The sequence below is a fragment of the Vespa crabro genome, chromosome 19 (assembly GCF_910589235.1).
Source record: "Vespa crabro chromosome 19, iyVesCrab1.2, whole genome shotgun sequence".
Classification (NCBI taxonomy): domain Eukaryota; kingdom Metazoa; phylum Arthropoda; class Insecta; order Hymenoptera; family Vespidae; genus Vespa; species Vespa crabro.
The window spans coordinates 5,226,823-5,254,216 of record NC_060973.1 but is presented as its reverse complement, the minus strand read 5'-3'; the positions used below and the strand labels follow the sequence as shown (position 1 = coordinate 5,254,216).

Below are 27,394 nucleotides of genomic sequence, written 5' to 3'. Positions count from 1 at the left end.
CAGAATATACTATTGCTTAAATATTGTATTATCGCATTTCGCATATATTGTACACTGTTTAATATATAATTATATAATAGTCGTATCTGTCAGATGATTAAATGTAGCTGTACGAAGAGAGTGCATTTCGACGTTTATTCCTCGGAATACGAAAGAAGGCCTACGTGGTAACTCGCATTGTCCTTCCAATGGTCCTTTTTGTTGATGTCATCGATCGACGAAGGTTGAAAGTAAATTATTCTATCTAACGCGCTATGCGACGCTTTATGTCATGTAATTACGTAATTACGTAATTAATTGTTTAATTATTACCTCATAATACTCCGAGTACATTGTACATTGTTTAAATAAGTATAAAATGTTCGTATCTGTAAGATGATTGAATGTAGCGATACGAAAAGATTCTATTTCGACGTTTACTCCTCGGTGTACGGAAAGATACTGACGTGACGTGGTAACTCGCATTGTCCTTCCAAAGGTCCTTGTTGACATTAAACGATCAACGCACGCTGAAAGAAAAATATTCCAAGTTCAATGCGTCATAAGAAGCGCATATAATATTATATTGAAAATTTAACACTATTTAAATATTCATTTATATTTCTTTTTAATATTTACGTTTCGAGCTACGTAATGTTTAAATTCTATTGCTATTGTTTAAATTCTAGTTAGTTATAATCTGCGTATGTTTCAAATTCGTATATTTTAAAAATTCTAAAATTATCGAAATAATGATTTATTTAAATTTAATTGTACGGAAAGAGAGAATTTCCATGGTTACCCTTCAGAAGGCAATAGAAAATTGTTTCGATATTCAAAATCAATCTATCGTTCGTTTTCGTCGATATTTTACGTGTACCCAACAACTCTGAGATTCTTAATTAAAATGAATTTAATATTAAGTTAAAATAATTTTATTTATTACTCGTGTTATGGGCAATGTAGTATTAATGCGATGATACTATCCATTGTACCCCCTATTCATTATACATCGTTTAAATAATTATAAAATTATCGAAAGTATAAGTTATTTAAACTTTTTTTCGTGTTTATGAGTTATACCTATCGAATTTTAATGTTTAACTTTGTTAGTTTTAACTAACAATATTTTGTCTATAATGCATGCTAAATTGTAATGGCTAAACACAAATACATTAAATTATATATCTTTATTAATTACAATAAGTGAAACGTAACAGGAAAAAAAAATTTTTTTTATTTATGAGCAATCGAAATATACACCGATTTATTCAAATATATCATGGTGTTTAAATATTTTTGTCTTTCACTGTATATATATATACATATACACAACACACACATACTTACTTATATACAAATCTATGGATATTCCGTACACACATACAAATGCACACACTTTTAATCTTATCCTGTTTAATATAATCACATACTTTTCAGATATCCAAGAATTCAACGAGTTAGAATAAAACAAAATCAAATACGCCAGTTTTATGTACGATCTTCTCTTTGTATGAGTACAAGTAAATTTATCTTTTTTTGATAATAGAAATAAGTAACATTCAACCAGGAGATACGCATTAACTTGTATATTTCCAAGAAATTCTCCGACTGAGACTAAAATAAACATTCGGTCATTCGAACTCTCTCAAGGATAGGAAAAAGATCTTTTTTTGTATACAATATTTCAACGAGTAAAGACCTACGAAAGGCATTGATTGATTTCGTTTTAATTACATATTTTATTAATGAACATGTTTATTCCAATTTTATCACGATAAATTTAAAATTATAGAAAGTTTATTGTTACATAAGATGTTTTAAGAATTTGTATACTTTTAATTTATTAGTCATCATGTTTACAGCTGCAGTTATTGTTTTATTTTTAAAAATTTATTAGATTTTTATTAACAGTTGGGTCTCCGTATGCAGCAATTTCTTTGTGGTGAGACTTGGAAATCAATATTATTTGCAATATGCAATAAATAACGCAAATACTGTCGACTAATGGCTATATTTAAATTCAATCGAAAGTTATTTATTATGTTCTATGACGATTTTTTCTATCTTCCAATATTGTTCACTTCTCCTGTCTCACAATGGTGATATATTATAGATAGATTATTTTATTTAATTTCATTATTCATTATTATATCTTTAGAAATTATATATATATATATATATATATATATATATAATTCCTTATATATATATATAATTCCTTTTTGTAATAATTATATATATGTAAGTATAATATATGTTCGTGTTGTGTATAAATGCTTTTTACTTGAATAAAAGATTACTTCTGAATAGAAGATTTCAAAAGATTAGAAAGTTAATTTAACAATAACAGTATCCCGTTATTATCACGAAATATATTATTCAATTATTTGTATATACATACATATAAACTTATCATTATCCCAATCGAACATGCAAAATGGATGGTTGCGAGAGAAGCTATGTCCTGATATATGACGAAGATATCATCGTAATTAAGTTTCAACTTTGAGTCTAGTCTCATCTTCAACTTTGATAGTTCAAGTGCAATATGGCAGAACAATGCATATTACTTAATTTAATTTTTCAGATAATATTTTACAATGAAATGTTTATATACGCAGTAATACGTAACAAAATTTATTAAAGGGTAATATTAATTTAAGTATTGATGCAGATACATTTTTTAATCCATCTTTAGTAAAATATGATTTAATAATTGCTTAAAATTTTATAAAATAAAATCATTGAAAATAATAGGGTCAATTCAATGAATATTCGTCAACTAAAATAATTTCTTTGCAATTATTCTATAATACATTATTACGCGTATTACATTCGCGATTTAAAAAAAAAAGAAAAAGAAAGAAAGAAAAAGAAAAAGAAGAAAATAATTAATTTCCTACATTGTCAAACTTATTAAAATTGATGAATTTTTGTGAAGCCATTTTAACTTGTATTATGGTTTTCTATATAGGCAATTATTGTGTTATCTACAGAAGGTATTATAAAATAACAACACAAAATTGAATTATTTAATCGTCTTTTGTTTTCCGTATTACACCTCTATCTAATTTTGTAATATTATAATAATGACATGTGTACAACGTTAGTAAATGTTTCCTTCTCTCTCTCTCTCTCTCTCTCTCACTCTCTCTCTCTCTCTCTTCTTCGGTTTTCTGTTCTAATATAAATAGCAATGAATGTCCCGCGTCTACGTAGATAATTGTTAGACTATAAAAATTTGGTCCTTTTTATTTAGTCTTTTTTGTAACTTCAGAAAACCACTCGCTGAGGTACGGAACCTCTCAAAAAATGCATTATTTACAAAATATATTTTGATGGTAAATTGGAGATGAAAAAAATTTTCGATACATTTTCCAGGATAAGAGATTCTTTTTTTTCTTCTTGTTTTTTCCTTACTTTGCCTTCATTTTCGTTTCACGAATTCGTCATCGTAGATTGTAAATAATAGAAAAATGCATTTAGCTGGCAGGAACTTCTTGTTTGTTATTAATAACAGTAGCACTTTCTTGAATAGTCGGTGCTTGCTCAACGCAACGCCACAATCCATAAGTTTTGCCGACAGTTGTTTGCCACAATCTCAAAGTTCCATCTTCCGAGCCACTAGCATAAAGTTCTCCGTCTGGCGAAAATCTTACACAGTGTACTGATCCAAAGTGTCCTTTGAATGATTCTATACGATAAAAAATGTATATGAGCTTAGTAAAATTTAATAAGAAACGTTACAGTGTTTTAATTTTATAGTAAATACATACCTATTTCTGCACCTGTACTATAATCGAATTTATACATTTTTAAATCTTCACCACCACATACAAAAATGCTGCAGTCAGGATGCAAGCTGGCACTGTTTGCTTGGGTTGGCACTGTGAAGTCACGTATTTTAGTTAATCTAAAAAAGAAAAAATAACTTATATATTATAACGAAATATTGTTACGAAGTAGTTATTGAGAAACAAAAAAAAGAAAAAAAGGAAAAATAGAAAAAGGAAAAAATAGAAAAAAGAGAAAAGAAAAAAAGATGAAGGAAAAGAAAGAAAATAGAGTATCATAAGCATCAAGACACGCGGTATTTAATTCATATACAGGAAAAAACTTTCTATTGGGCCAAGGTGAACTGACGCATTGGCAATGAATTTACAAATACATGACAAGGAAATTAATTGAGCTTAAAAGTCATGCGCATGTAAACTAAGCGTAAAATATGGTAGAGGGTCGCATAAACCTTGAAACATTTAGCAACATAGGAAAAATAAACGATAGTAAATGTTTTCTATCCCAGACTAATAATTGTTAACATAGACATACTCTTTACTGTCCCAGAAAGTAACAATATTGGAATGAGTCGTTGTGATAATATTGCCATCCTTAGATACTTCCATAGAATTTGGGATTGCAGGAAAATCTAGCCTCTTTGTTTCTTGACCACTGTTCCTATCCCAAACTCTTAATGTTTTATCATCGGCGCAAGAAACTAATGCAGTATTGTCCTTGAAGAAAGTAACGTGCCTAATTCCACTTGTATGACCTGAGAAAATCTATAAGAAAATAATCTTGCATCATTTGCAACTACATATGTATTATATTATTTTATGATAGAGCATATATTCCCAATCCCTACCTGTGGTGCTACTTCGGGCTGATTGAGATCATAGATACGCACCAGCTTCTCATTGGAGCCGGTACATAAATAATTTGAATCTGAACTAAAATTAACCGATTTAACTATGTGATTGTGTTGAAAAGAATAAACCTCTTCCCCTTTAATGGCATCCCAAACTTTTGCATTAAAGTCTGCAGCACCAGTTGCCGCTCTTGTGGCCTGTGGATTCAAGGCAACACCCCACACTGCTCCTTTGTGGCCTTCGAACGTGCCAATCCAATCTCCTGTGTCACCCTGCCGTAACATTGGTTTACCATCTGAAACAATTCAAATACAATCAGATAATAATATAAGGATATAGAAAAGGAAATAAAAAAGGAAGAAAAGGAAACAAAATCTCTAAACAAAGAGAAATGTAAGAAGTTCAATTTGATCGAGATCAGGCATAAAACATTGAGAGTAGTCGTCCGACGTTACTCTACGCACGGAATTGGGCCAAGGTGATCGAGACGATCGTGATTGTAAAACGAGAAAAAAAAGAGCGAAAGGAATTCGATGACTATTATCAAATTTGGACCGTCGAAATGGAATGTTTCGATTTGAAATTACCTTTGCACGCTGAAATGAGATAATATCCGGATTCCGTGACATCGGAGAAGGCAAGATGTACGACGGGCCTCGTATGTCCGCTGCACGTTAGCGGTGTCTGTCTTAGATTCGCCATTATTTATTTCGTTGACGTTACAGATATAGACAGAGTACAGGTATGGACAGAGTTTGTTTGAACGCTCTTCGAAACGATCGTTTAATCCTCGCTTAAAAGGAAAAGGCCATGAAGACAAAAAATATTTTCTTTTTTTTAACAATGAAAAATTTTCGAACCACCATAGGCGCGCACACGTACACGCAGAGGGCCGCACACACGCACACACACACACGGGGGAAGATACGCGCGCGCGCGTTACACGCAGAACACCCACCCACGCACGCACGCACGCACGCCGCACACAAGCGCACACTCGCGCGCAGCCGAAAAGCTTAGCACCCTGTGAAACTGATGTCTTCGCCTAAGTCCTCCTCTCGTATACGTCTTCTCAGAAACGTACTCGAATCCGCGCAACGTACGCAGCGACTGCCTACAACAGCTTACAAAATGACACTACCACGAACGTAATCGGCCATTTTTGTCAGCGGGCGTACGGCCACGGCCAAGTTCACACAGGAAGAAAATGTTGGTGGTAATATCAATATGGCGTCCTCGAGACATGCTCGTTCAAGGATGAATAACGAGTTATCAATTTTCCTTTTCGATCATTTCTTCATGACGAAGGTAAACGAAGTTTTCTTTTTGTAAAAAGAAAACTAACGACAATAATAACCTTCGATTATTATTAAAACATTTCGTTTATAAAACACAGAAGACTTCTTTATCGCATAATGCGTTAGTTGCTATTAGATTAATTTTCAGTTTCTCTTTTCCTAGCGAAGCATTTGAAATCCAAGTCAAATTGACCTTGTCACACTTATTATATCTTCCGTCTATCAGACGCGTACATCTGACATTCTGTGACTTATTTTAAAATTGCGGCCATGATTTCAAAGGCAACCCTTTCCCTCTTTCGAGAATACATGCGCATTCGCGAAAGATAAGTTAACAAAGGATCGAATAGTTTTATCGTGTTTGTTAGCAACTCTAAAAAGATTAAATAAAAAATTAAAATAACAATTTTATATATAATCTGATACTGTATATAATTGTGAGAAATACGGTTGTAATATTGTAGATACGTGGATATGTATATTCTATTGACATAACTGCCTTTAGCTGATTTCTTGAAAAGAAAATCATTATCATTCGGAAGTGGTATGTCGTAATATAACGTAATGCCGATTTTTCTTTCTACGTCCAAAATTCGTAAAATTTTATACGATTATCATAATATCAACAATTTTCAAGTATAATTAATCGAACTTTCTTAATTCTTAAGCTTTTCTTCGATGTTTCTTTCGTTGAGTGATATGTTTCTATAAACTTTTTGTTATTGGAGAAGAAAAAAGAAAAAAGAAAGAAATGACGTAAAGCCAATGAGAAAGGAGAACCGCGGGTCTCGGTCATGAGTAAAAGATATAATTTTATTATGGATCCAATCAAATGTCACTAGGCAAGAACAAATCTAGGGTAAGAACAAGTTCATTCAATGGTAACACTGACCGGTAGAAAAATTTGGGCGGAGCGGCGAATCAAGTAGAAGAAAGACAAGTTAATACAAGTGAAGATATCGGGGTAAGGAAAGAGTGACGTTACTCGTGAAAGATACAATGATAATCTGGATCGAAAGGATTATTTCCCTTTAGTATTACCTATTATCGATCCCTTAATACGTTTGGCAATACTTTAGGAAATAATAAGGGAAAAATTCTGAAAGAGCGCGGAATTTCGCGCGAAAATGAGCCTAAACATAACCAAATTTTTTTCGAAGAAGAAAAGTTGCAATGTCGAGACAGTGGCGGAAATAGGCTTGCCTACGAACGTTTCCCATCAATTTCACGTCAGTAAAAATGCAGAAACGGGTCAATTGGAAGGCCTACCGCTTCCTTGGATACGCTTTCTCAACACACAGATATCAAAGTCCGAACAGGACGAAAATCCTGCGGCAGCACTGCAAGCGATCAAGTTTTACAATTATTCGATTAAACGCAAACCACAGGAGAAAGTATTTAAAGCGCTTGTCACCGAGAACCTTATAGAAGAAGAATCGGAAGAAATCGACAAAATATTGACTAAGAAGTATCAGTCTGGTGACTCAGATAGTTCCAATTCTGCCAGCTCTACCGACAGCCAAATACGACCTTTACCGGAACTTCCTCCTAAGGTCAATAAAGTGTCAAAGCCAGCGTCGAAGAATATCATAGATAGGAATGATAGGATTGAAAAGACTTTGACAGAAATTCTTGAAGATCTTAAAGTTTACAATATTGAGGATGATAGTTTACTTCAAGAAGAAATAGAGAAAGAGGAGGAAGAACAAGATTACAATATAAAAACAGAAGAAAGTCCTGTATTACGTAGAAAAACTGATTATAGTTGCGTAAAACTGAGTGACCAAGAGGTATTTGATGAGCTCAGATCTATTTGTCAAAGGGGTAATCCTACTCTTAAATTCGACAGAAGTAAGGAAGTTGGTGCTGGTGCTTCTGGTACAGTATTTGTAGCAATGGATCTTGAAAGTAATCAGAAAGTAGCTATAAAGGATATTGACTTATCTAAGCAACCAAAAAAGGAACTTATATTGACTGAAATCAAAGTTCTTAAAGAATTTCAACATCCCAATTTAGTTAATTTCTTAGATGCATATCTTTTAGATTATCACTTATGGGTGGTCATGGAATTATTAGAAGGTGGACCTCTTACAGACGTTGTTACCGAGACTGTTATGAAGGAGGCACAAATTGCTGCTGTCTGTAGAGAGGTTTTAAAAGCAATAAGTTTTCTACATAAAAGGGGTATTATTCATCGGGATATAAAGTCAGATAATGTGCTTTTGGGTATGAATGGAGCTGTGAAAGTAACAGATTTTGGTTTCTGCGCCAATATTAATGGTGACGAAAAGAGACAAACCATGGTGGGTTCTCCTTATTGGATGGCACCAGAAGTAGTGACAAGAAAACAGTATGGTAAGAAAGTCGACATTTGGTCTCTTGGCATAATGGCCATAGAGATGATCGAAGGTGAGCCACCTTATATGAAAGAAACGGCACTAAGAGCATTATACTTAATTGCTGCTATTGGCAAACCTTCCATTCCGAGATGGGAATCGCTTAGTCCTACGTTTCAAAACTTTCTAGAAAGGTGCCTTGCTGTGGAAGTGGATGAAAGAGCAACCGCAGATGAGTTGCTTTCTCATCCGTTCTTAGATAATTGTGCAGAATTGACTACATTAACGCCATTGATACAAGCTGCTCAAAGAATTCTCCATAAAGTGTATAATTAAATAATTGTAACGCAACTAATTTTTTTTATAATTTTGAAATAAGCACAACAATGCTAACAATTATTTTAACAAACGATTTTCCTAGGTACCAGAATATATAAAATTTTTTTTTTTCTTGGGAAAATGGGAACGTTAAAATATTATCAATGCAAAAATTGTTTACCGTCGTTATTATATTGACAGTTTCTTCTTTACGTGCGACCAATTCAGAAACCTCTTTTAAATATATGTATGTGTGTATGTACATATGTATGATGGGTGTGTGTGTGTGTGTGTGTGTGTGTGTGTGTGTAAATCCGTCATTTTAAATCTGGCCTTATAAAGAAAACATGATAATACGAAAAACAGTATTATGGATGTCAATAAAATCCAGCATTTGGGTTTAAGAGTGATGAAATATGGAATGTAATAGAAATACATGAGTTTTAATAACAAGTATTTTGTACTTTATAATGTTTATAATATATTATTGTCTTTTCTTTTGAAAAATGTTATTTACAAACATGAGATTATGAAGTTTCTTTTGTGTGCAATATACACATGTGCATATACATATACTGTGTGGCGACATAGTATTTTATCAGTTATAATGTATTCTTTAATTTAGATATAAATATATTACATGCATAACCTGCCATTTAAAGGAAAGAAAAAATACCATTATATTTAAAAAATTGTGCTTATATATAAATTAATATAATGTCACTTCAAATATTGATTGTATGGAGCACTTTACATATTCATATATATCTGAATTTTTATTTTATATTATAAACCGTTATTATCTGAATATATCGAAGGCACAGATAACATATATTATTTTATACCATAAAGTAAAGAATTATTGTACTTATGTTAGGAATACTTTCAGTGGTGAAACGTATAAGGATGGGTGTCAATTTTCATTTTTAATACTTAGTTAATACTTCATTCACATATTCTTCAATTGCAAAATACAAAATGCAATTATTTTTAACGTTACACGTTAGAAGATACAGGAAGAGCATTTTAATTAAAAAAAAAATATAGATTTTGTGAATAATTGAAATGCTCAGTTTAACGTTACAATTATATGAATGTATTATTAACTGAGTATTGAATAGTACAATACATACTGCTTAAAATAGGTGTACTTTTGAAAAATTATATACAAGCATATACTATTAGTTTTATAGAATTTTTTCACGCTCGATAATACGCTCGTTTTTTGGAGAAATATTTTTATCCACCGCGAGTATAATATCGCTCAACCAAATATATCCTATTCTTATAAGATTTATAATGTAGTTTTGTACATATAAGTAATGCATATCGATAATATTTAAAGGATGTGCCAATTTTATAATAAAATTATACGAATGATCGGTCTAATCAATATCTAATGATCAGAGATCAAAATTTAAGCACTAAACTTCAATAAAAATCACGACTGTGATAAGTAAACTGTTGAATTTAGTTCCATACTATTATTCATTAATCTTTCTCTATAAAGAAGAAGAGATTTATATTCCAACATATAATTATATTAGTGCTGCCGGATATAAAGGATTAAATGATTTACTTACGGCCATGCTCTGGGTGGTTGTTCATCTCTCGTATTTTTTGTATCTTAGAAAGTTTAAGAAAATTACAAATTTTTGAGTTTGTGCCTTAAATGAATGAATAGATGTGTCATTTTATCAGAATTTTATCAGTGTTAATGCATTTTAATCGAATAAATATTATAAGATTGTCCACTTTTCATTGTAACTATAATTATAGATTTTTTCAGTAATTATGTTGCATGTTATCCTATCCTCCTTTTCCTTCCTGTGTTAATTGTTAAAAAATGTTTAAGCCCGTTCACCATCATTTACTCGTAGCGTGTGTGACTTCAATGGCAGGTATGGACGAAATATGAATTAAAAGTGAAAACATTGTCCTGACAATACTGTCAATTGCATCGATGCATATGCATTATATAAGCTTTTTTAGATCATACCGATCACGCGCATAAACTAACAATCGAGTTAATGTAAGAGAAATTTTTGTATATAATTTACTATAAGAATAGTAGTACATTTAAGAAAAATATATTAAACAATAAATATTTTATTTACAATATAAGACAATAATTTGGTCTTAACATTATGCCAATAATATTTGTTTGACACAAATTATAATCCACGCATATACAAACTTTACATACTTCTTCCTTGTTTTACACCAAGAAGATAAAAAGCATTTGTAATACCGTTAAAACCTACATACATGGCATTGCATGTCAACATTATTTTCTATACTTAAATTATTTTAAACCTACAACGGTATTATGTGTGTGTTTTGTTAACAGAAGAGTGATATCGCGCGTGCTTTTCTGGTTTGTTTTATGTATGTATGTATGTACACACGCATACACACGTGCGCGCGCGATCGCGTGTTGCACAAAAGCAATTTATTATACGACACACGCAATTACTAATGCACAAAAAGTTGCATATAGTAAACCCCGATTGAATATCATTTGTCAATTTTCTCATTTTTAACAGATTTGGAAAAGAAACAATGAAATTATAGATGCCGAGTTTTAATGATTTCCAGACACACACACATACATACACATTAGCAAATTTATAAAAGTTAATATCAATTTCTTGGAATCTCATGTTTTTTTGATTTTCTATATGGTTTCCTACAATTATCATAATGAAATATTTTCGGTTAAGATATCATTGTACTTGGCAGTAAATACGACTATCATTCTAACATCTTCTTTGATGATTATATCGCAAGATTTAATTCTTTTGGTGACTAGCAGACGATAAAATCGAAACGAAAGACTATTTCTTGAGCATAGTTTAAATATGATATCACAAGACGGCATTAGTTTATATCATCGTTCCGTTCATTTATTTATACTCGAGTTTTATTTAAATTTTATAGATTTTTGCAAATTTTTAAGATTTATGCAACATGTTTGTAAATCTTATTATCGTCCTACCTTCCTTACTGTATGTACATTGCTAAGAAAAAAGAAAATTATATATATAAAAGTTCGATGACAAGTGACAATTAAATGAGAAGATAACTATATTACTATGCTTAATCGTTCATATGTCTCAGAGCTTGAATTCTTCCAATAGCAAGAAAAGCTGGATCCTCTAACATAGCTCTCAGTACTGCTAAAAAGTCAGCTGCATCGTCCTCAGCAATGGCACGTCTATCATATGATAATGTTGTTATCATCTTGGTGATAGCTTTTAAAGAATCACCTAAAATAATATATAATTTTGTCATGTTGTAGTAATGTTAACTTGACTTTTTTTTTTTTTATATTAAGTTACTCAGTTCCGGACGTCCTGTTCCAACAGCAAGGATCGCGGTTTGCGGAGGATTTATAATGGCGGAAAATTCTTTAATACCAAACATTCCCAGATTGGATATTCTAGAAAGTGTAAATTTCCAAATGAATTTGCGCGTTTACATTAGAATATATTTTATATTATTAATTCAGATCTTTTCTTTATTCTTACGTAAACGATCCTCCTTGAAATTCCTGTGGCTTCAGAGTTCCAGCTTTTGCCTTTTCGGCTAATTTTTTAATGCTCGTAGAAATGTTTAATAAGCTTTTGGATGGCGCATCAAATACAATCGGCGTAATGAGACCCGTAGGAGACGCAACTGCTATAGAAATATCTATGTTTGGAGGGCGCACAACCTAAGAGAATATATTATAAATGTTTTTATATTATCTTCAATCCTGATTATTCAATGTAGCCTTACTTTGTCATTTGTATATAAGGTGTTGATACTGGGACATTCGACAAGCGCATGAGCTACAGCTTTTGTGATAAAGTCATTGACCGATACATTTATACCGTCCTCCTTTAATTGCTTTCGAATTTCGAGCAGTTTGTCAATTCTGATGTCAATAGACGAGTAAGAATGAGGTATATTTGACTGCAAAGAGAGACTTGTTTTAGCAGATCTAAGATTAATTAAAGAAAAAAAAAAAGAAAGAATGATATATGTGAAAAATATGCTCGCGAGAAAAAAATACTTTTGACTCTCCAAGACGTTTCGCGATAACACTTCGAATATTCGATACAGGTATGTCTTCGTAAGCTGATGGACGACCCGGTACCGTAGGACGTGCTTTTTTAACTTGTTCGACCTTTGCCGGCGTAGCTACAAGGTATTAGAAATGGTAAAATTAGAGATGGTAAATAGATTTTCTTAAAAGAGTGCAGTTTTGAAAAATATATTCACCGGTTTCAAGCTGAACCTTTTTTATATTATTTGCTTGTATGTATGCTAGCACGTCACTTTTTAGAATTCGATTAGGACGACCAGTACCCTTGATAGAATTTGGATCTAAACCGTATTGCTCTAACAATAGTTTGACTGCCAATCCATATACCCTATGAAAATAATGAACGTGCAAATATATTTATGTGTAAATAAAATGAAAGTTAGGTATTTTTTCTACTTTTTGACCATATATTTAATGATAATACGCACTGTCCTTTTTCACTGGGCTTTGCAACTGTAGGGACAACACTAGGGACAACCTTAAGCACTTGCGGAATGACAGCTTGCTTCCAATCCATTCCCTTCTCTACTGTAATAGCAATTAATTGACCAACATCCACTTGGCTACCTTCGGGTACCTTTTATGAAAAATTAAGAAGTACGTAAACGAATAAAAGACAACATTATGCTATAAATAAGAATAGGATTTTCTAGGTTTTTAACTTACCAAAATCTTTGCGAGTACAACCTCATCTTCCATTTCAAAAGTCATTACAGCTTTGTCAGTTTGTATCTCGGCTATTGCATCTCCCGGTTCTATTTCATCACCTTCCTTCTTTAACCATTTTACAATTGTACCTGACGACATGGTTGGAGAAAGTGCAGGCATGGAAACATTTTGCCTGAAAGAGATATAGATATTGACGATATGTTTTGTGGCTATCCAAAAATTGTACATTTCGTTTCTCTTTCTTTTTTAAGAATGCACCTTAATTTATATCTATTTTTAATTATATCGGTTTTTACTTACTGTCCCGGTGGGGCTGACGTACTTGGTTGACTTGAAGGTGGAACAGGAGCAGAAGGTGTTGGGGCAGCAATAGCTGCGGAAACATCAGGCATTTCTACTGATTTCCAATCCTCACCCTCGTCTACGGTAAGAGCAATCAATGTTCCTACTTTAATATCTTTAGTTCCTTCGGGCACCTAATAACAAAGGATATATATGGAAAAGTATTTTTTTAAGAGAAACTAGATAGAATATAGATATGGAAAGATGAAACGAATGTTCTTACAAGAATTTTTGCAAGGACTATTTCGTCTTCTACCTCCATAGCCACCACTGCTTTATCGGTTTGAATATCGGCAATAGCATCTCCAGGGCTAATTTTGTCACCTTCCTTCTTTAGCCATTTAACGATCGTGCCAGTTTCCATGGTTGGCGATAACGATGGCATTAATAATTCTTTGCCCTTTGCTATAAGTATAAGTATAATTAAATTAAATAATTAACCTTTAAATATATTTTTTTGACAGTTTTGATCAGGGCAATATCAAGTTCTGATTCGATTGCATAATCATAGATGTGCAATGGTAATATCAATTGGAGGAAAGATGTATTTAATAAACTTTTTGTAAGGTAAACACGCGCGTGTAATAGAATTCTCGTTCTATGAACATAATCTCTAATTAATTTATTAAAAGTTTACTTAGAAATCTTAACCTCATGGTGATACTTAAACGTAATATAAATTCGAATATTTCACTATAAATTGCATACCATCTAATATCCAGTTTGTATGGAAACATAATCGTTGATACTTTAAAGGTACTAAGATTCGCGGTTTCACTCGATTATTATATTTAAATACAAATAGTCCGAGTCTCGATCTCGCCATCGTGTGCGCCATTTTTGTTATTAGACAATAGCAAGTGGTAGTAACTAGAGGTGAGCTAGATCAGAATTTATTTTCTATAATATAATACGACGCGCTTAACCTATAGCTTGTTCTCTTCAAGATCATGTACATTATGCAATCTAAACTGGTTCAAGTATCTTTATCCTAATCCATGAGTGTCCGACAACCATTGCCTTTGTCCACATTGAACAAATTCTCTTGGGGCATATATAGAACAATTAAATGTAGATAGTGAGTAAATTTATACAAGTAATGAAATTTTTTCCATTTTTTATTTATTTATTTTTTCTTTTTCAGTCAGATTATATCTTCACGAGAAAAACATTCGGCATGCTTTTGTGTGTTCTATAAAACATAGTGCATCAGTCGTGCCAACCGTACAACTGCGGCGACGCCTGTTTTCAGTGTCTTTTTATTCACTAGATTACATTTTTGAAGTTACCATAGGAAAAGTTTAGGATGTTCGTCTCGCGTTTATGCCGTATCGCTTGTTTTTTTTGGCCCGCGTATTGGACTTCCCTGTTTTAATTATTTAAATGAATTTTTCGTAACGATATACTTACTTGCATTCGATGCTCACTCGTGTCACAGTCATAATTATAAAACGCTAATGAATTATTCCATAAAATGTTTCTTTAATGCGATTTCGACGGGAAGATAGGTAGGTAGAGTATTATACGCGTAAAAATTTTATTATTCGATAGGTATTTCTTTTTTCCTCCCTTCTCCCAGCCCCTTTATACAAAAGAGTGTAATTTCTTCTTATATTCTATACTAAAATATCATTGATTCATTTATTGAGTTCTGCACTCTTCGCGGTCGGCGTTTTGAGACCAGACGCAAACATGCATGCTAGTGTGGAAGACTAAACCATGTTGACATTGAAGCCTTTGCGGAATTCCGAAGACGCATCGATAGTACTATAAAAAAGAAAAAGAAAAAAAAATATGAAGTATATATGATAGAAGTAAATTGGGCGGTAATGGTGGTGATGTAGGAAGAGAATGAAGAAGATGGTCAAACTTGAGATGCCGTCTTGAGGAAGATCGTCTGGGTTTTTTCTTTTCTTTTTTTTTTCTTTGTTTTGTTTTGTTTTTCTTTTTTTTTTTTTTAACTTATAAACGTTCACATTCAATGCGAAATAAGCTTTTGTACGTCATTAAGTTGTCTTTTTAATGACGCTGAAGTTACGATACGTACCATAGCACAATTTTTCGAAGGAATGTATTCTTCGCTTTTGCAAACAACATTTTCATTATCATCGATTGGTGGTTTAGAAGAGGAGCCTGGATTTATTGGCACAGTTGGGCGAGTTGTTTCTTCAGTGTCCCTCGTGCTGTAACCTCCCGTGGAACTCGTCGTGCTTGGTGGTCTTGCCCAATCAGGCTAAACAGAAAAATAAAACGCGATATTAATCATTTAATCTCCTATACATTTAAAATCATATTCGCTTACGGTAGGCGTAGAGTGATGCTCTTTCTTAGGGACCTTATATCCCTTCATGCCATCGTGAATTACTTTCATGAGAGGATTCTTTTCTCCGCAGAGACCAGTGAAATCGTCCATATCTATTGCCCAAACCATAGCACCGGCATAGCTGTTTTCCCTAATAAAGTCCATCTTTATCTTAACACTGTCGGCATCCTCATAACCAACCCACTGTGTTTCTACACAAAGAAAGAATTTGTAGTCGTTCGTCTTCCACGAAACTTGCTTGTCCCATCATGAATTTGTATCTTTATTGAAAAAATATATTTACCCTTGTAAGCGTAAGGTACCTTTCCAATGGAGTCGTATTTCTTTGTCCATCCTGATTTTGGATTATTTACTTCCGTGCAAATCTAAATAATGGAGATCGTGTTAAGTTCGCCTTAACTGTGTCTTACTATATGACAGAAAGAAAATTGTTGACATATAGGTGTACTTGCGTAAACTGTGAAAAATTACCTCGTAATATGCTAAGAATCCTCTAGCTTGTGTGTACGGGCCAGGATCACCACCACCTGCTTCCTTGTTTATATAGGTTCCTGGATTGTAATTCGTGTTGCCACGCGAAAGTGTGAATGTACGACCGTACAAAGGCACACCTACGACCAATTTGTTCGCTGGGCATCCTTTGTCCTCCCAAAGCAAAAGACCGTCGTGCTATGTAGATAAAAGGCAATCGTGATCGGAGAATAATTGGCTTTTCTCTTCATGCGCTATATTATGTATGAACAATCGTCGTACATAGAAACGTATCAACGTGTAGTATCAACCTACCACATTGAGTTTTTCATACGCATAACTGTCGTGCGGTCTCTTGTAAAGGGGACTATGGACATCAGCAAATCCAGCCCAGTTTCCACGAAGATCGTAAGACATAACATGTATCGCGTCGAGGTACCTGAATACGAGGATAACGATGTGAATGTATTTATGGAAGGAAACTAAAGCGAGGAATAATATACTCACTTGCAAAATTCTGGAACGTGATAACCTTCGTCGAGACGGAACTTGGCCATAGGTACGGCCATTGTGATCTCCCATCCTTTTCCTTCTTTATCGAAAGCACGTTTAAGTTCCTCAACGAAGTAGAAGAAATTGTCCTTATCGGAGAATTTGCCACCCCTGTCCGTAGCACTAGGGTATTCCCAGTCGAGATCAAAACCGTCGAACTCGTATTTGTACATGAAATCTTCAATAGAAACGAATGATTTCGGAAGATGTCATAAAATAACTATATACGGTGTAATAGTTGTATAGCATGGCAGATTTTTAATGCTAGACAGCATGATTACGTATTAAAGGAGAGATCTAAGAGAGAACATACCAACGACACTCTTTATAAAGGTATCTCTGCGTTGTTTCACCGTAACGAGGTTGCTATATTTCTTGCCACCTTCACCCCAACCGCCGAGCGCAACTTCAGTTTTCAGATGAGGATACTTCTGTCTGAGTTGGGTGAAATTTTTGAAGCCACCCTTCTGAACGTCGAGCTTCTCGTCCAAGACAAGTACCTCCCAGGTAACATTGCTCACACCAATGAAGGAATAGATCACGTGTGTGCATAATTCCCCTGGGATGTCGTCGATGCCGTAACTTCCAACGCCAGGTCGATATATCGCCCAGTTGCTGAAGTAACAAACAACTCTGGCGTTCGTATCTAATTCAAAGAAATATCAAGATTTTTATAGATTGGCACATATCGAATGCGATCTCGGTCTCTTCGATATTAAATATTACATTTTAAATCTTATCTAGAATGCGTCATATGCGAGTAAATGCTTACCCGCAGATGCGTAGACCAAGCAGACTGTAAAAACGGAAAGGAAAAATAAGAGTTTCATCGTCGAGGGCGTCATTCTCAAAGCTAGAAAAAAAAAGAAAAAAAAAGAAAAGAAAAGAAAAATAATTAATGATCGTTGAGTCAACGGATGATAACAATTGAATTAATTACACGTAGTGTGGTTTAGTTAATGTTCCACTTGCTTCTTATCTATCTGTGAAAATATAATAGATTAAGAGTTTATGGAAATTTCGAAGAACGAATTATGAGCGAGCACATCATGATTTAATCTTACGCATTGTCGAGAATCTAGATTAAAATGTATTTAAATAAAGCAACGAAACACTTATGAGCACTCAATCTCGACAATCGATTCAAATCTGCTTTAAGCCGATGACAGGAACGTCCTTCTCGAACGATGATCGACGCGCCTCTCTGGATCTCGCGAATGGTGAATCTTCCTCGACTACATGCGATTGGTTGGTTTAATTTGGAAGACAAAAAAAATCCAGCGGGGGCAAGTTATCTATCCGACTGCCACGGCAAACGGCGGGAACGATCTAAAATGACCGACCGGTTTACCCGGTAGGGTACATACATATATATATATATACATATGTGAAGATAGGTGACGATCGATGAGTTCTCTCAGCTCAGAATCCTAGAATTTACCGTAACATCTAATCTCCGAGGAGGAATGCGAAAGGAAACTAACGAGGAATCTCATAACTCAATACGAGCTTCAAACGGCATCGAACGATAATTCCGATTGCTTTTTTCTTTTCTCCCCCAATCAATTCGAATAGTAAAATCATTGTTTTGTACGAAAAAAATGAATATCGGTAAATTGTTCGCGGTATATCACCGAGAATCATCATTGTGAATCACCATCGTCTTTGTAGACTTGCCCGTATTATCTCTCTCGTTCTCTTTTTTTTTCTTTATCTTTTTTATACCTCTTACGAACGAAGACGAGTCCAAGCCAAATCGATGCGCAGGTAATCGACGAGAAAGGACTTTGAAACGCGTTCAAAAAGCATACTTGCGAAGAACGTAACCGAGTAAATCACTCACAATGTGACGAAGGTACTTGAAATTTTTTCCCGTTCCTTTTCCAACGATAAATTTCGTTGAAAAAACGATGACATTAATATGTCTGCTCTCTCGAGACTGCATTTCGAATTATTTTATAATGTAAATATTTAAGTATATGTACTTTTTTTTACGAAAAGAGAACTCTTCTTTTGTAAGAAAAAGGAAAAAACAAATTGCTTCGCGAAGACACCGACCGCGAACAAAGGGAGCTCGTTGTTGAGAAAAAGGAAGATCAAAGACCGTCCTTGGCTTTGTTGTTCGTAGGGACAATAATAATCCGCGTGGTTGACGAACATCACGGTAGCCGCGGCGCAGCGATGTGATTACCGAAGAAGGAATGTCTTTTCTCTGTCTATCTTCTTTTTGTCAAAGCATACATTGATTTCCATCTGTGCACTTTGTGCGAATTAAAATGCGCGATGCATCGGTTCGTTCGAGTTCTGTTTGTGCTCATTCTACGTAGAGTACAAAAAGAACAAGACAATACGCAGTCGATAAACTTCAATGAAACGATTCTGTTTCCTTTTATCTAACCGAGTATGAAACTAAATGCGATGAGTTTGTTAAGTGTCAAAAATTTGTCAGGGAGGCACACCCTCTCTTAGCTTAAATCTGACCTTCGTTCGAACGGAAGACAAAGAGAGAAAAGGAAAAAAGAGGCAGAAAATATGGGAGTGTAGCACGTCGATAGAACAACGCGCTGGTAGAAATTCTCTTCTTTTCTCATTCTTTCTCTCTCCCTATATATCTCTCCCAACAGCCCCCTCGACACCCCTACCCGCGACATCTCGTAAACCTCGATTTGCAGTTGAGACCCGAAGCTAGATTTGAAAAAAATTTGTGCGACGATGCTTGGAATGACACTTTCAAATTTCGTATTATATCTCATCAAATTCAAACGATTTTATTTTTAACGAGGTGACGAACGATTTACTCGCATATGTCGAATGTTTCGCTTCAATGATGCGCCTACAAGCTAGTCTATCGATTTGCATACAATATCATGCAGCATTCTTCGATGCATTTTTTGATTCGCTCGCTAGACCGGCTCCGAGCACATTGGCCTCGACGATAGGAATATTTTTGGAGAGGAGAATGTTTTTCAATCGATCGTAAAACGAAGAAAAAAAGGAAGGAAGGAAGGAAGGAAAAAAGGAAGAAAGAGAGGAAGGAAGGAAGAAAGGAAGGAAGGAAGGAAGGAAGGAAGGAAGGAGTAAGGGAGGGAGGGAGGGAAAGAAAGAAGAGATAAAAAAGAAGCAATACGAGAGACGAAGGCCAGAATCCGTTCGATAAAAGGAATAAAATTAAGACTCACCTTTGTGGTGACCGGATAGTCGAAGAAAAATCGTGCTCGATGCGGTGGTTAAGCTCATATATACCCAGGTGGGCCCTCATTAGAATTCAGGTGCACGGGCTCGCGCACGATTGGCTAGTTCGTCGACCCTCTGCCTCCCGTCAACAACGAGGAGACGCAACGAGGGGGAGACTAAAAGACATGCTACTGAAGACTCATGCGAGATTGAATCCGTCCTTCGAACTTTTCACGATGTCTCTCCTTGGCGTTATTTCTCTTCCTCTTCCGTTTCGTGCTTGCGCGTGTGCAATGATATCTATGAAAATATTTAATAAACGATAAAACTAAAAATCATACACTTTACTTAAAACATGTATACCACCGCAAAACGTATTTCCCATGGGTTCGTTCTGAATGGTTACCTCAAATTATCTCAAATTTGTCCAATTGTTAGATTGCAAGCGATCTTTTTTTTTGTTTCTCGGAAAGAAAATGCCTCGTTTCCGAAATTTCGAGAATTGTTCAAAGGGACACGTAAAGCGGTTCAAGTCATTTGAAATAATGCGAGGGAAATGTTGAAAGTTGAAAAAAGCGATCGATCGAACGATTGACTTTTACGAAGAAGAAATCGTCTCTTAAGCCGTCTCTCCTAAAATCAAGTATTTAAAGACTGATTCAAAAATTCTACAATCTCGAAGGATATCTTCTTGAGTTATTTTAGACATTTATTATAGTCTTTTCCTATCGATGAAAAGTGTAAACTTTTAGCCGAGAGAATACCAGTTTGCGATTCAAACGACCCAATGTTCCTCGACTCAATTTTAATTTGCTGAAGAACTAAAAATAAGATTCAGATTTAATCTCAAAAGAGGTTTATTAAGATAGATGTTAAGACGACTTAATTGCCTTAACATCTTCGATTATCATAGATCGTATTTTTAATAACGGTCACGTAAATATATGCGTTAGATTAGATAGCACGTTCTATTTTTTCGGCTGATCGAATAACGCATTTGAAAGTCTATCGTCCTCGATGCCTTTGTGTTGTTATTATCGCGTATCGAGTGAGGGATAAGATTATCGAGGAAGTGATAAGGTTAATTCATCGTATTAATTTTATTTCATCGATATAACAATAACAGTGATTTGTTTCTTTTGCAGTCACGGTAATCGGATACACATGTTTCGCTTCTCGTATACCGCGTTTGACGCAATGACTATTTAACGAGCCCTCCAATAAAGATCTCGGTTACCTTACGTGTAATACATACGTAATATAAGAAGTCTCGCACCGTCGATTTAACATATGTATGTATCTATTAAAGTGCCATCTAACCAAACGATAAAACTCGCGAATATCCATCAGCGTCGACGGAAGGTCAGCACATCGACGAAGGAACATCTTTTTGCTCTTTTCATCAAATTTAGGGCCGTACTTTTCAAGGGGCCTTTTTTTTCTTATCTATTTTATTTTATATTTAATATTATGTGTGTGTGTGTGTGTGTGTGTACATATAATATATATATATACACACACACACAAATTCACACCTGCTACGCACTTGCGTATCTAATAGTCTTGTTATGTACAGTCGCGTCAGAATAATACACGTTTGCACAGAGAAAATGTACGCCTCTGTATATATTTATATATAATGTATCCCTATATGTGTGTATACATACATACATGCGTACATATCCAACACACATACGCGCGCGCACGTATGTACGTATATAGTATTATAATAACGCGCTTATAAAAAGAACCTTGGCAGAGAGAGGCTCGACATATTTTTTTTTATTATTCAAATGTCTTCGCCAATGATTTTTCGTTTCTGCGCTAACGCAATTACGATTTATCTGTAATTGACAATAATATCGTAGCACCCTCGCTTTAATCGCACTACTGACTTTTGGCACTCCGTTTTATCGTTTTCTTTTTCTTGGGATATTGTTTTTATTTATACTAAACGTCCTGTCGCGAATGAAGAAATCAATTCGATTTGTACGATCAATTCGATGGCGTTGTATTGTAGATATGAACGAAACGCAACGATGTTTGATTTGAAATGAAACATTTTCCTCTTTGAAGAATCCTACGGGAAATTCAATATACGAGTATATATTTTTATGGCAACTACAAATATCTCGTTCCGATTTATTCCCAAAGAGAAGTATGTTGTGCGATTATTGTACCTTAATACCTACGATTATTGCTAATTATCTAAGCTCGCCGAAAAGCTCGTTCGACGTACGCATTTTATTATTTTCCATTTATTTATTTCTTAGCTATCATTTCGCCGCGGTCCCATACTGATATTCTAAATTACATATTTTAATGGTGTTTCGTACATCGACACTATCATTTTTTATATAATATTAATGTTATTAAAGAAATAAATCAAAAAATAGAAAAAAAAAGAAAAAAATAGAAAACACATTTCGTTCGATCGTCGATCTCAACGAATCTCAGACATTATTTTTCTTTTTCCTTCTTATTTATTGTATTCTCTTATAATTTCCATCGTAACGATGTTCTTTGTTTCGCGCGTTTCATTGGCAGTAGTATAATGATTGTGCATCTGTTTCTTCTTCTTCTTCTTCTTCTTCTTCTTCTCTTTTTCTTTTTCTTCCCGTTTCTCTTTCTCTTCTTCATCGACGAGCAGAAATTCTCCATTTTCGTTATCGTTGTGAGCATAAAGAAACGATATATCCAGATTTTTCATCCAGATGTATTTAGGAGTAATAGTTTTCTCTTTGCTGATAGAGCGGCAACGGTGTGACAGGAGAGAGGTCTTCGTCGTCTATACTCGATTCAGTCTTCAATGGAAGCGTAGCCAGTGCCTTGACTGTCGACGACAAAAAGATCCGGTCAGTGATCGATGAACGATCATTTTTTGGAAGTTTCACGCTGTGAAAGCAACGAACGAACGACGTACAAAGCTGTTAAAATAAAATGATTAAAAATGAAAGAAAAAAAAGGAAAAAAAAGAATGAAAAGAAAAAGAGAAGAGAAAGAAAAATAAAGGCGAAGAGAGAAAGAGAGAAAGAGAGAGAGAGAGAGAGAGAGAGAGAGAGAGAGAGAGAGAGAGAAAGAGAAAGAGGGGAAAAATATGAACAAACCTGAAAAACGATAAACGTGAAGGAGTGTGTGTCCTACGTGGGAGAAAGCATGTCTGTCAGTGCGCCTGGTTACCTACACACAGCACAAACAATCCAAACAACATTCGCTACGTATTAAAAACAAAAAAACAAAAAAGGAGTGAGAAAAAATTATAATACAGTTAAATAAAATAAGAATAAAATCGAAATAAAATCTCTCACCCTCGATTTATGTATTTCTATCGCTCAACTTATTTATACCGAGTTGTATAACAGAGAGTAAGGATAAGGCCATGCGAGTTGGTATCTAAAGACAATGCTTTGATAATTATTCATGAAAAATGAATGTATGAAATGGTAATCAACTGTGACGGGAAAAAAATTTGCATTCGTATATTGAATAATTCTTATATAGAGAAATAAAAAAAAAAGAAGAAGCCGATTATTGGTCATGCTAATCACACAGCTGATTTGGAGAAAAAGAAGAAAACGAAAAAGAAAAAGGGAGAAAAAAAAGGAAAGAAAAAACAAAAATAAAAGAAGGATGATTGTAACCATGCAAGACGTTTCTAAATGAGATCGTTTAAATTCTTTACGAATCGAAGAAGAGATCGCCGACGTACCGGCCACCATTTTACTTTTCTCCATCACTTGCTTCGCAAGAATTTGATTGAGCTGAAGAATGTGTTCTCTTTGTCGTTTCTCCTCGACTACTTTTCTTTTCAACGTGTCCGATTTATCGAGATCGATGTCGTCGTCTGAAAGTATAAATAGGAAAAGTTAATCGAGGGTAGAAAAATAAATTGTATTTATTGATAAGGATCGAATAGAATATAATAGAAATATAAGTATATCTTACCGGTTCCATCGGGTGCAGTAACAGTCGTTTCAGAAAGCATCTTCCTTATGGCCTCCGCTTTCTTCAAACGTTGCTCTTGCTCCTCCGCCGTTAATTCTGGCGTCTAAAGAATATGCGAATGAAAGTTTAATAATATTATAATAAAGGCGTTCCCCTTACATTTACACTCGCACATAAGTTCAGACAAGTTGAAATATTTTGACAGTTACCTGTTCAGGTATATAACGTTCAGGAATGACGATTTTATTTGGAGTGCCCAACAGTTGATCGATCGTACTCTCATTATATTTCAGCTCCTTGTGACTCAAAGTCGATCTTACTACGTCCGGAGCATTGATCCTAGGTCTGAGAGCCTGTTCCATGTCCAAGTCGTCTCTTGCTCTACCCATACCCTGGCATACCCAAAAATATTATTATTCAGTGTCGCGAGTTAACGCGACTTGATAAATAAACGAAAGATAGAAAAAGAACGAAAATAAGCTTGAGACCGAAAACTAGCGGAATTGGATGGAGCCAAGAAGCCTGGTAAGGATAAGAAAGCATAAAATAAGAAATAAACTAAACGTCTGGTACCATCCTGGAGAAGCTGTCCTCGAGATCTAGAACGGGTTTGCTACTAGAAACGGTGTAGTGTCTTCTCTTTTCTTTCGGAACCTGTCTTCTTCTGGGTCCGTCGACTTTTCTCTCAGTCATCTCTTTAATGATCTGCTTTGCGGCCTCGCTCTTGAATACAGGCGACAATTGTGGGGAATCCGAGGCGCTATTCACATTAACGATCGACCCAAATGTCGGCCTATCTGGAGGTACGCCACCGAGATTGTTAAGAGAGATCGGTTCTGGGCTCAATGCTATTGAGTTTTTTGCGAATGATGTGAAATTCTCGTATTGTCCGTATTGCGGGTGCGGCGAGTAGTATCGTTGTTGTTGTTGTTGTTGTTGTTGATTGAATCCTTTCGATATCGATTGTCCAGGATGATAATTCTGATGGCTTGGGCTATAAGGTGGACTCGTTGAGTAGTTTGACGTGCTAATTGGCATCTGCGAACTCGACGTAGGGCTATCGATGTACGGTGACAATGTACTATCGGAGCTTCCGTCGTGATTTTCAAACTGCAGTGATCATATCAGAAAGAGAACGAACATAAGGTAAAAGAACCAAAATGGGTTTATACCGTAAAATCGGGACGTGAGATAGGCGCAAAAGAAGAAGAAGAAGAAAATAAGAAAAAAAAGTAACAAAACGAAAAGAAACGTGGATGGCTAAGAGACATTGATTGGATAGTTGAACGTGTCCATTGAATCTGGACTAAGGATTTAAAGAAATATATCCAAGTAATTCGAGATTACCTTAACTTTGTGTCTTCGCATCATGATTGTTCTAAGAGCGTGCATGCTATCGCTACGAGGTGGTGGAGCAACAGGAACATGATGAACACTCGGCTGATGTCGCTGACCACCAAATCCTCGTGGAAGAGACATACTTCTTTGGAATTGTACGTCGTCAAGCTCGGTCAGGTGTACAGTACTTTGAGCGTGAACGATCGGTACTTCTTCAACGACTTTACCCAACTGGGGCTTCTGGAATCACGAATATGCGAATAGCACGAATAATAATCGATTAACTGGAAGAACAAGTGTAAAGTTTCGATCATTTGCGCCGCATCTTACTTCGAATTTCTGTGTACCACCAACGTCATCGTCGGACAACCTTTTCGCTACGCCAGGCGCTTGAAGTCCGTTCGTTAATGGAATTCCAATATTACCAGTTCTATCTCCTCGATCCCTTTGACGTCTCTCGGATTCCCGTTTAACTATTCTGACGGTCTTTATTTCTTGCTTCTCTCGATTGTGCAACAAACCTAACGATTCAAAACTCATTATTTCCTCTTAAACGTTTTTAAACGTTTTTAAACATTTTTCATTGATAGATGTTCGTTATTATAGTTATTGAATGACCATCAACGTACCTGCAAATTTGTTATCTTCGTTTTGCTTGTAATTGTCATTCGTTAAAGATGTTTCTTCATTAAAAGGATGAATCGGTGGTGGTGGAATGTATTCCGGTAAAATATTTGGCCCACCACTATTCGTTTGGTTCCCACTTTCGTTGCTTTTGCTTGTATCTACGAGTGTCCGTAAAGCGAAGATTTAATTGCGTTTTCATTATATATCACGAACAATATTTCATATGAATTTATATACATATATTTTGAAAATTATTTATTTATTCTTTTATTTTCTTTTTCGTTTTATTTTTACCTTGAATTCTGGATTCGGTATTGACGTACAATGGGGAAACATTAATCTGGATCAAACTGCCCTTTCCCTGCATTTGATCTTTCAGCAATTGTTGCTTCAATTGATGTTGCTGAATTTGTTCCCGTAATTGCGGTGACAAGCTCGAGATATGGTTATGCGAGCTTTGTACAGAAGATTGTTCGACGTGTTGCTGATTTGGCGATGGTGACTTCTTGTGTTGCGTTGGTGACGCGTATCGACGATAAGGGCTCTCCAGGTTTTGTTTTCCATGTGCCGAGGATAACAGTGACGGGCTCACCGGTGAGCCAAGGCCGTGATCAAGAGTAATCCCGGAATCTAAATCGGTTTCCAGCCAAGAGTTTTGATTGCGTTTCTTTGAATGATGAACAGGCGGAGCTGTAATTACGTAATTACATAGATGGTTAATACGTCCAATGGAGCGAAACTTGAAGATGTTGGAAAAGAAGATTATACCAGGAGATGGTTGTGGCCGAATTTGTTGTACCAAACTGTGAGACTTTTCGGTGAGCTGTTGAACCTGAACACTGAGCTCTTTTCTCTGCCTTTGAAGATCACCAACCAATTGTTGAACTCTTCTCAATTCCATTTCCAAAGGAGCCGTTGTACCTGATGGGTCTCTACTCATATTACCAGCGTATCTTTTAGAAGCTTGCAATTTTTGCCTTAGGACTACCAAATCTTGCTCTAATCTGGCATTTTCTGCTACGGTTTCTTCCAGTTTCTGAAAAAGGAATCGAAAATGTATCTGGATTCAACAAGTATGACTCAAGTAAGAAGGAAATGAAAAAGACAGAAAAAAATAAAGACAGGGAGGGAGGGAGGGAGGGAGGAGGAAAAGGAAAAAGAAGTAGAACAACGCATCTATATGTAACAACGACGAAAACGACGATAAAAAGGATAATGTCGAAATTAAAGAAGATATGATTCAACGAAACTTAAACGTATTGGTTTTGTAAATATTCCATTTA

General features: G+C 35.0%; 5 protein-coding genes across 29 annotated transcripts in view; 1 reads left to right on the top strand and 4 right to left on the bottom strand.

Moving 5' to 3' along the window:
- Nucleotides 1-3,005: 3,005 nt before the first annotated feature.
- LOC124430821 (serine-threonine kinase receptor-associated protein) lies at nt 3,006-5,800 on the bottom strand. Its single transcript, XM_046977922.1, has 5 exons — nt 5,216-5,800; nt 4,625-4,923; nt 4,312-4,541; nt 3,759-3,895; nt 3,006-3,676 (listed from the first exon to the last, which is right to left on the bottom strand). The coding sequence occupies exons 1-5, from the start codon at nt 5,328-5,330 to the stop codon at nt 3,465-3,467; spliced, it is 993 nt and encodes a 330-aa protein (XP_046833878.1). The 5' UTR covers nt 5,331-5,800; the 3' UTR covers nt 3,006-3,464.
- Nucleotides 5,801-6,344: 544 nt separating this feature from the next.
- On the top strand, nt 6,345-10,709 carry LOC124430818 (serine/threonine-protein kinase PAK 1). Its single transcript, XM_046977920.1, has one exon. It carries the CDS (start codon nt 7,054-7,056, stop codon nt 8,596-8,598), a length of 1,545 nt encoding a protein of 514 aa, XP_046833876.1. The 5' UTR covers nt 6,345-7,053; the 3' UTR covers nt 8,599-10,709.
- Nucleotides 10,670-14,663, bottom strand: LOC124430816 (pyruvate dehydrogenase protein X component-like). Of its 2 annotated transcripts, XM_046977914.1 has the most exons (12): nt 14,390-14,663; nt 13,905-14,086; nt 13,640-13,815; nt 13,337-13,511; nt 13,099-13,247; nt 12,847-12,998; nt 12,638-12,765; nt 12,361-12,537; nt 12,111-12,295; nt 11,922-12,022; nt 11,675-11,849; nt 10,670-11,600 (listed from the first exon to the last, which is right to left on the bottom strand). In XM_046977914.1, exons 1-11 carry the CDS (start codon nt 14,517-14,519, stop codon nt 11,680-11,682), a joined length of 1,725 nt encoding a protein of 574 aa, XP_046833870.1. In that variant the 5' UTR covers nt 14,520-14,663; the 3' UTR covers nt 10,670-11,600; nt 11,675-11,679. The 2 variants fall into 2 exon arrangements, with proteins under 2 accessions (XP_046833870.1, XP_046833869.1); XM_046977913.1 differs by having other exon boundaries at nt 10,670-11,849.
- Nucleotides 14,664-15,204: 541 nt separating this feature from the next.
- LOC124430817 (endochitinase) lies at nt 15,205-21,128 on the bottom strand. 5 transcript variants are annotated; one of them, XM_046977918.1, is made up of 11 exons: nt 18,092-20,093; nt 17,968-18,010; nt 17,800-17,880; nt 17,341-17,673; nt 16,983-17,205; nt 16,791-16,914; nt 16,476-16,673; nt 16,288-16,369; nt 15,984-16,195; nt 15,729-15,914; nt 15,205-15,448 (listed from the first exon to the last, which is right to left on the bottom strand). In XM_046977918.1, the coding sequence occupies exons 3-11, from the start codon at nt 17,870-17,872 to the stop codon at nt 15,323-15,325; spliced, it is 1,557 nt and encodes a 518-aa protein (XP_046833874.1). In that variant the 5' UTR covers nt 17,873-17,880; nt 17,968-18,010; nt 18,092-20,093; the 3' UTR covers nt 15,205-15,322. The 5 variants fall into 5 exon arrangements, with proteins under 5 accessions (XP_046833874.1, XP_046833871.1, XP_046833872.1 ...); XM_046977915.1 differs by lacking the exons at nt 17,968-18,010; nt 18,092-20,093 and adding an exon at nt 20,207-21,128; XM_046977916.1 differs by lacking the exons at nt 17,968-18,010; nt 18,092-20,093 and adding an exon at nt 20,207-21,128 and having other exon boundaries at nt 17,800-17,823.
- Nucleotides 21,129-21,282: 154 nt separating this feature from the next.
- LOC124430811 (serine-rich adhesin for platelets-like) overlaps nt 21,283-27,394 on the bottom strand; it is a 60,394-nt gene continuing 54,282 nt past the window's right edge. For 11 of the 20 annotated variants that reach the window (XM_046977890.1, XM_046977898.1, XM_046977886.1 and 8 more), the window contains 10 exons: nt 26,880-27,147; nt 26,406-26,801; nt 26,114-26,269; nt 25,815-26,005; nt 25,494-25,724; nt 24,720-25,256; nt 24,356-24,538; nt 24,147-24,249; nt 23,911-24,045; nt 21,283-23,034 (listed from right to left, as the gene is read on the bottom strand). In XM_046977890.1, the coding sequence (XP_046833846.1) occupies nt 22,922-23,034; nt 23,911-24,045; nt 24,147-24,249; nt 24,356-24,538; nt 24,720-25,256; nt 25,494-25,724; nt 25,815-26,005; nt 26,114-26,269; nt 26,406-26,801; nt 26,880-27,147 (2,313 nt within the window). In that variant the 3' untranslated portion in view covers nt 21,283-22,921. Of the gene's footprint in view, nt 23,129-23,308; nt 23,382-23,509; nt 23,595-23,910; nt 24,046-24,146; nt 24,250-24,355; nt 24,539-24,719; nt 25,257-25,493; nt 25,725-25,814; nt 26,006-26,113; nt 26,270-26,405; nt 26,802-26,879; nt 27,148-27,394 lie in introns of all 20 variants that reach the window. The other 9 variants (XR_006943849.1, XR_006943850.1, XR_006943851.1 and 6 more) reach the window with 9 other exon arrangements.

Bases quoted from the DNA above. Each gene is read 5' to 3' on its own strand.
- LOC124430821 (XM_046977922.1), bottom strand. From the start codon at position 5,330: ATGGCGAATCTAAGACAGACACCGCTAACGTGCAGCGGACATACGAGG. The intron at 3,896-4,311 runs GTATGTCTATGT...TTTCTTTTTTAG, and splicing joins ACTTTCTGGGACAGTAAAGA to ATTAACTAAAATACGTGACT. The intron at 3,677-3,758 runs GTATGTATTTAC...TTTATCGTATAG, and splicing joins TAGTACAGGTGCAGAAATAG to AATCATTCAAAGGACACTTT.
- LOC124430818 (XM_046977920.1), top strand. From the start codon at position 7,054: ATGAGCCTAAACATAACCAAATTTTTTTCGAAGAAGAAAAGTTGCAAT.
- LOC124430816 (XM_046977913.1), bottom strand. From the start codon at position 14,519: ATGGCGCACACGATGGCGAGATCGAGACTCGGACTATTTGTATTTAAA. The intron at 12,538-12,637 runs GTATTTTTTTCT...CTCTCTTTGCAG, and splicing joins AACGTCTTGGAGAGTCAAAA to TCAAATATACCTCATTCTTA. The intron at 12,023-12,110 runs GTAAGAATAAAG...TACACTTTCTAG, and splicing joins TTTCAAGGAGGATCGTTTAC to AATATCCAATCTGGGAATGT.
- LOC124430817 (XM_046977915.1), bottom strand. From the start codon at position 20,264: ATGAGCTTAACCACCGCATCGAGCACGATTTTTCTTCGACTATCCGGT. The intron at 17,881-20,206 runs GTGAGTCTTAAT...TTTTTTTTCTAG, and splicing joins ACTATCCGGTCACCACAAAG to CTTTGAGAATGACGCCCTCG. The intron at 16,915-16,982 runs GTGAGTATATTA...CCTCGTATTCAG, and splicing joins CACGTTCCAGAATTTTGCAA to GTACCTCGACGCGATACATG.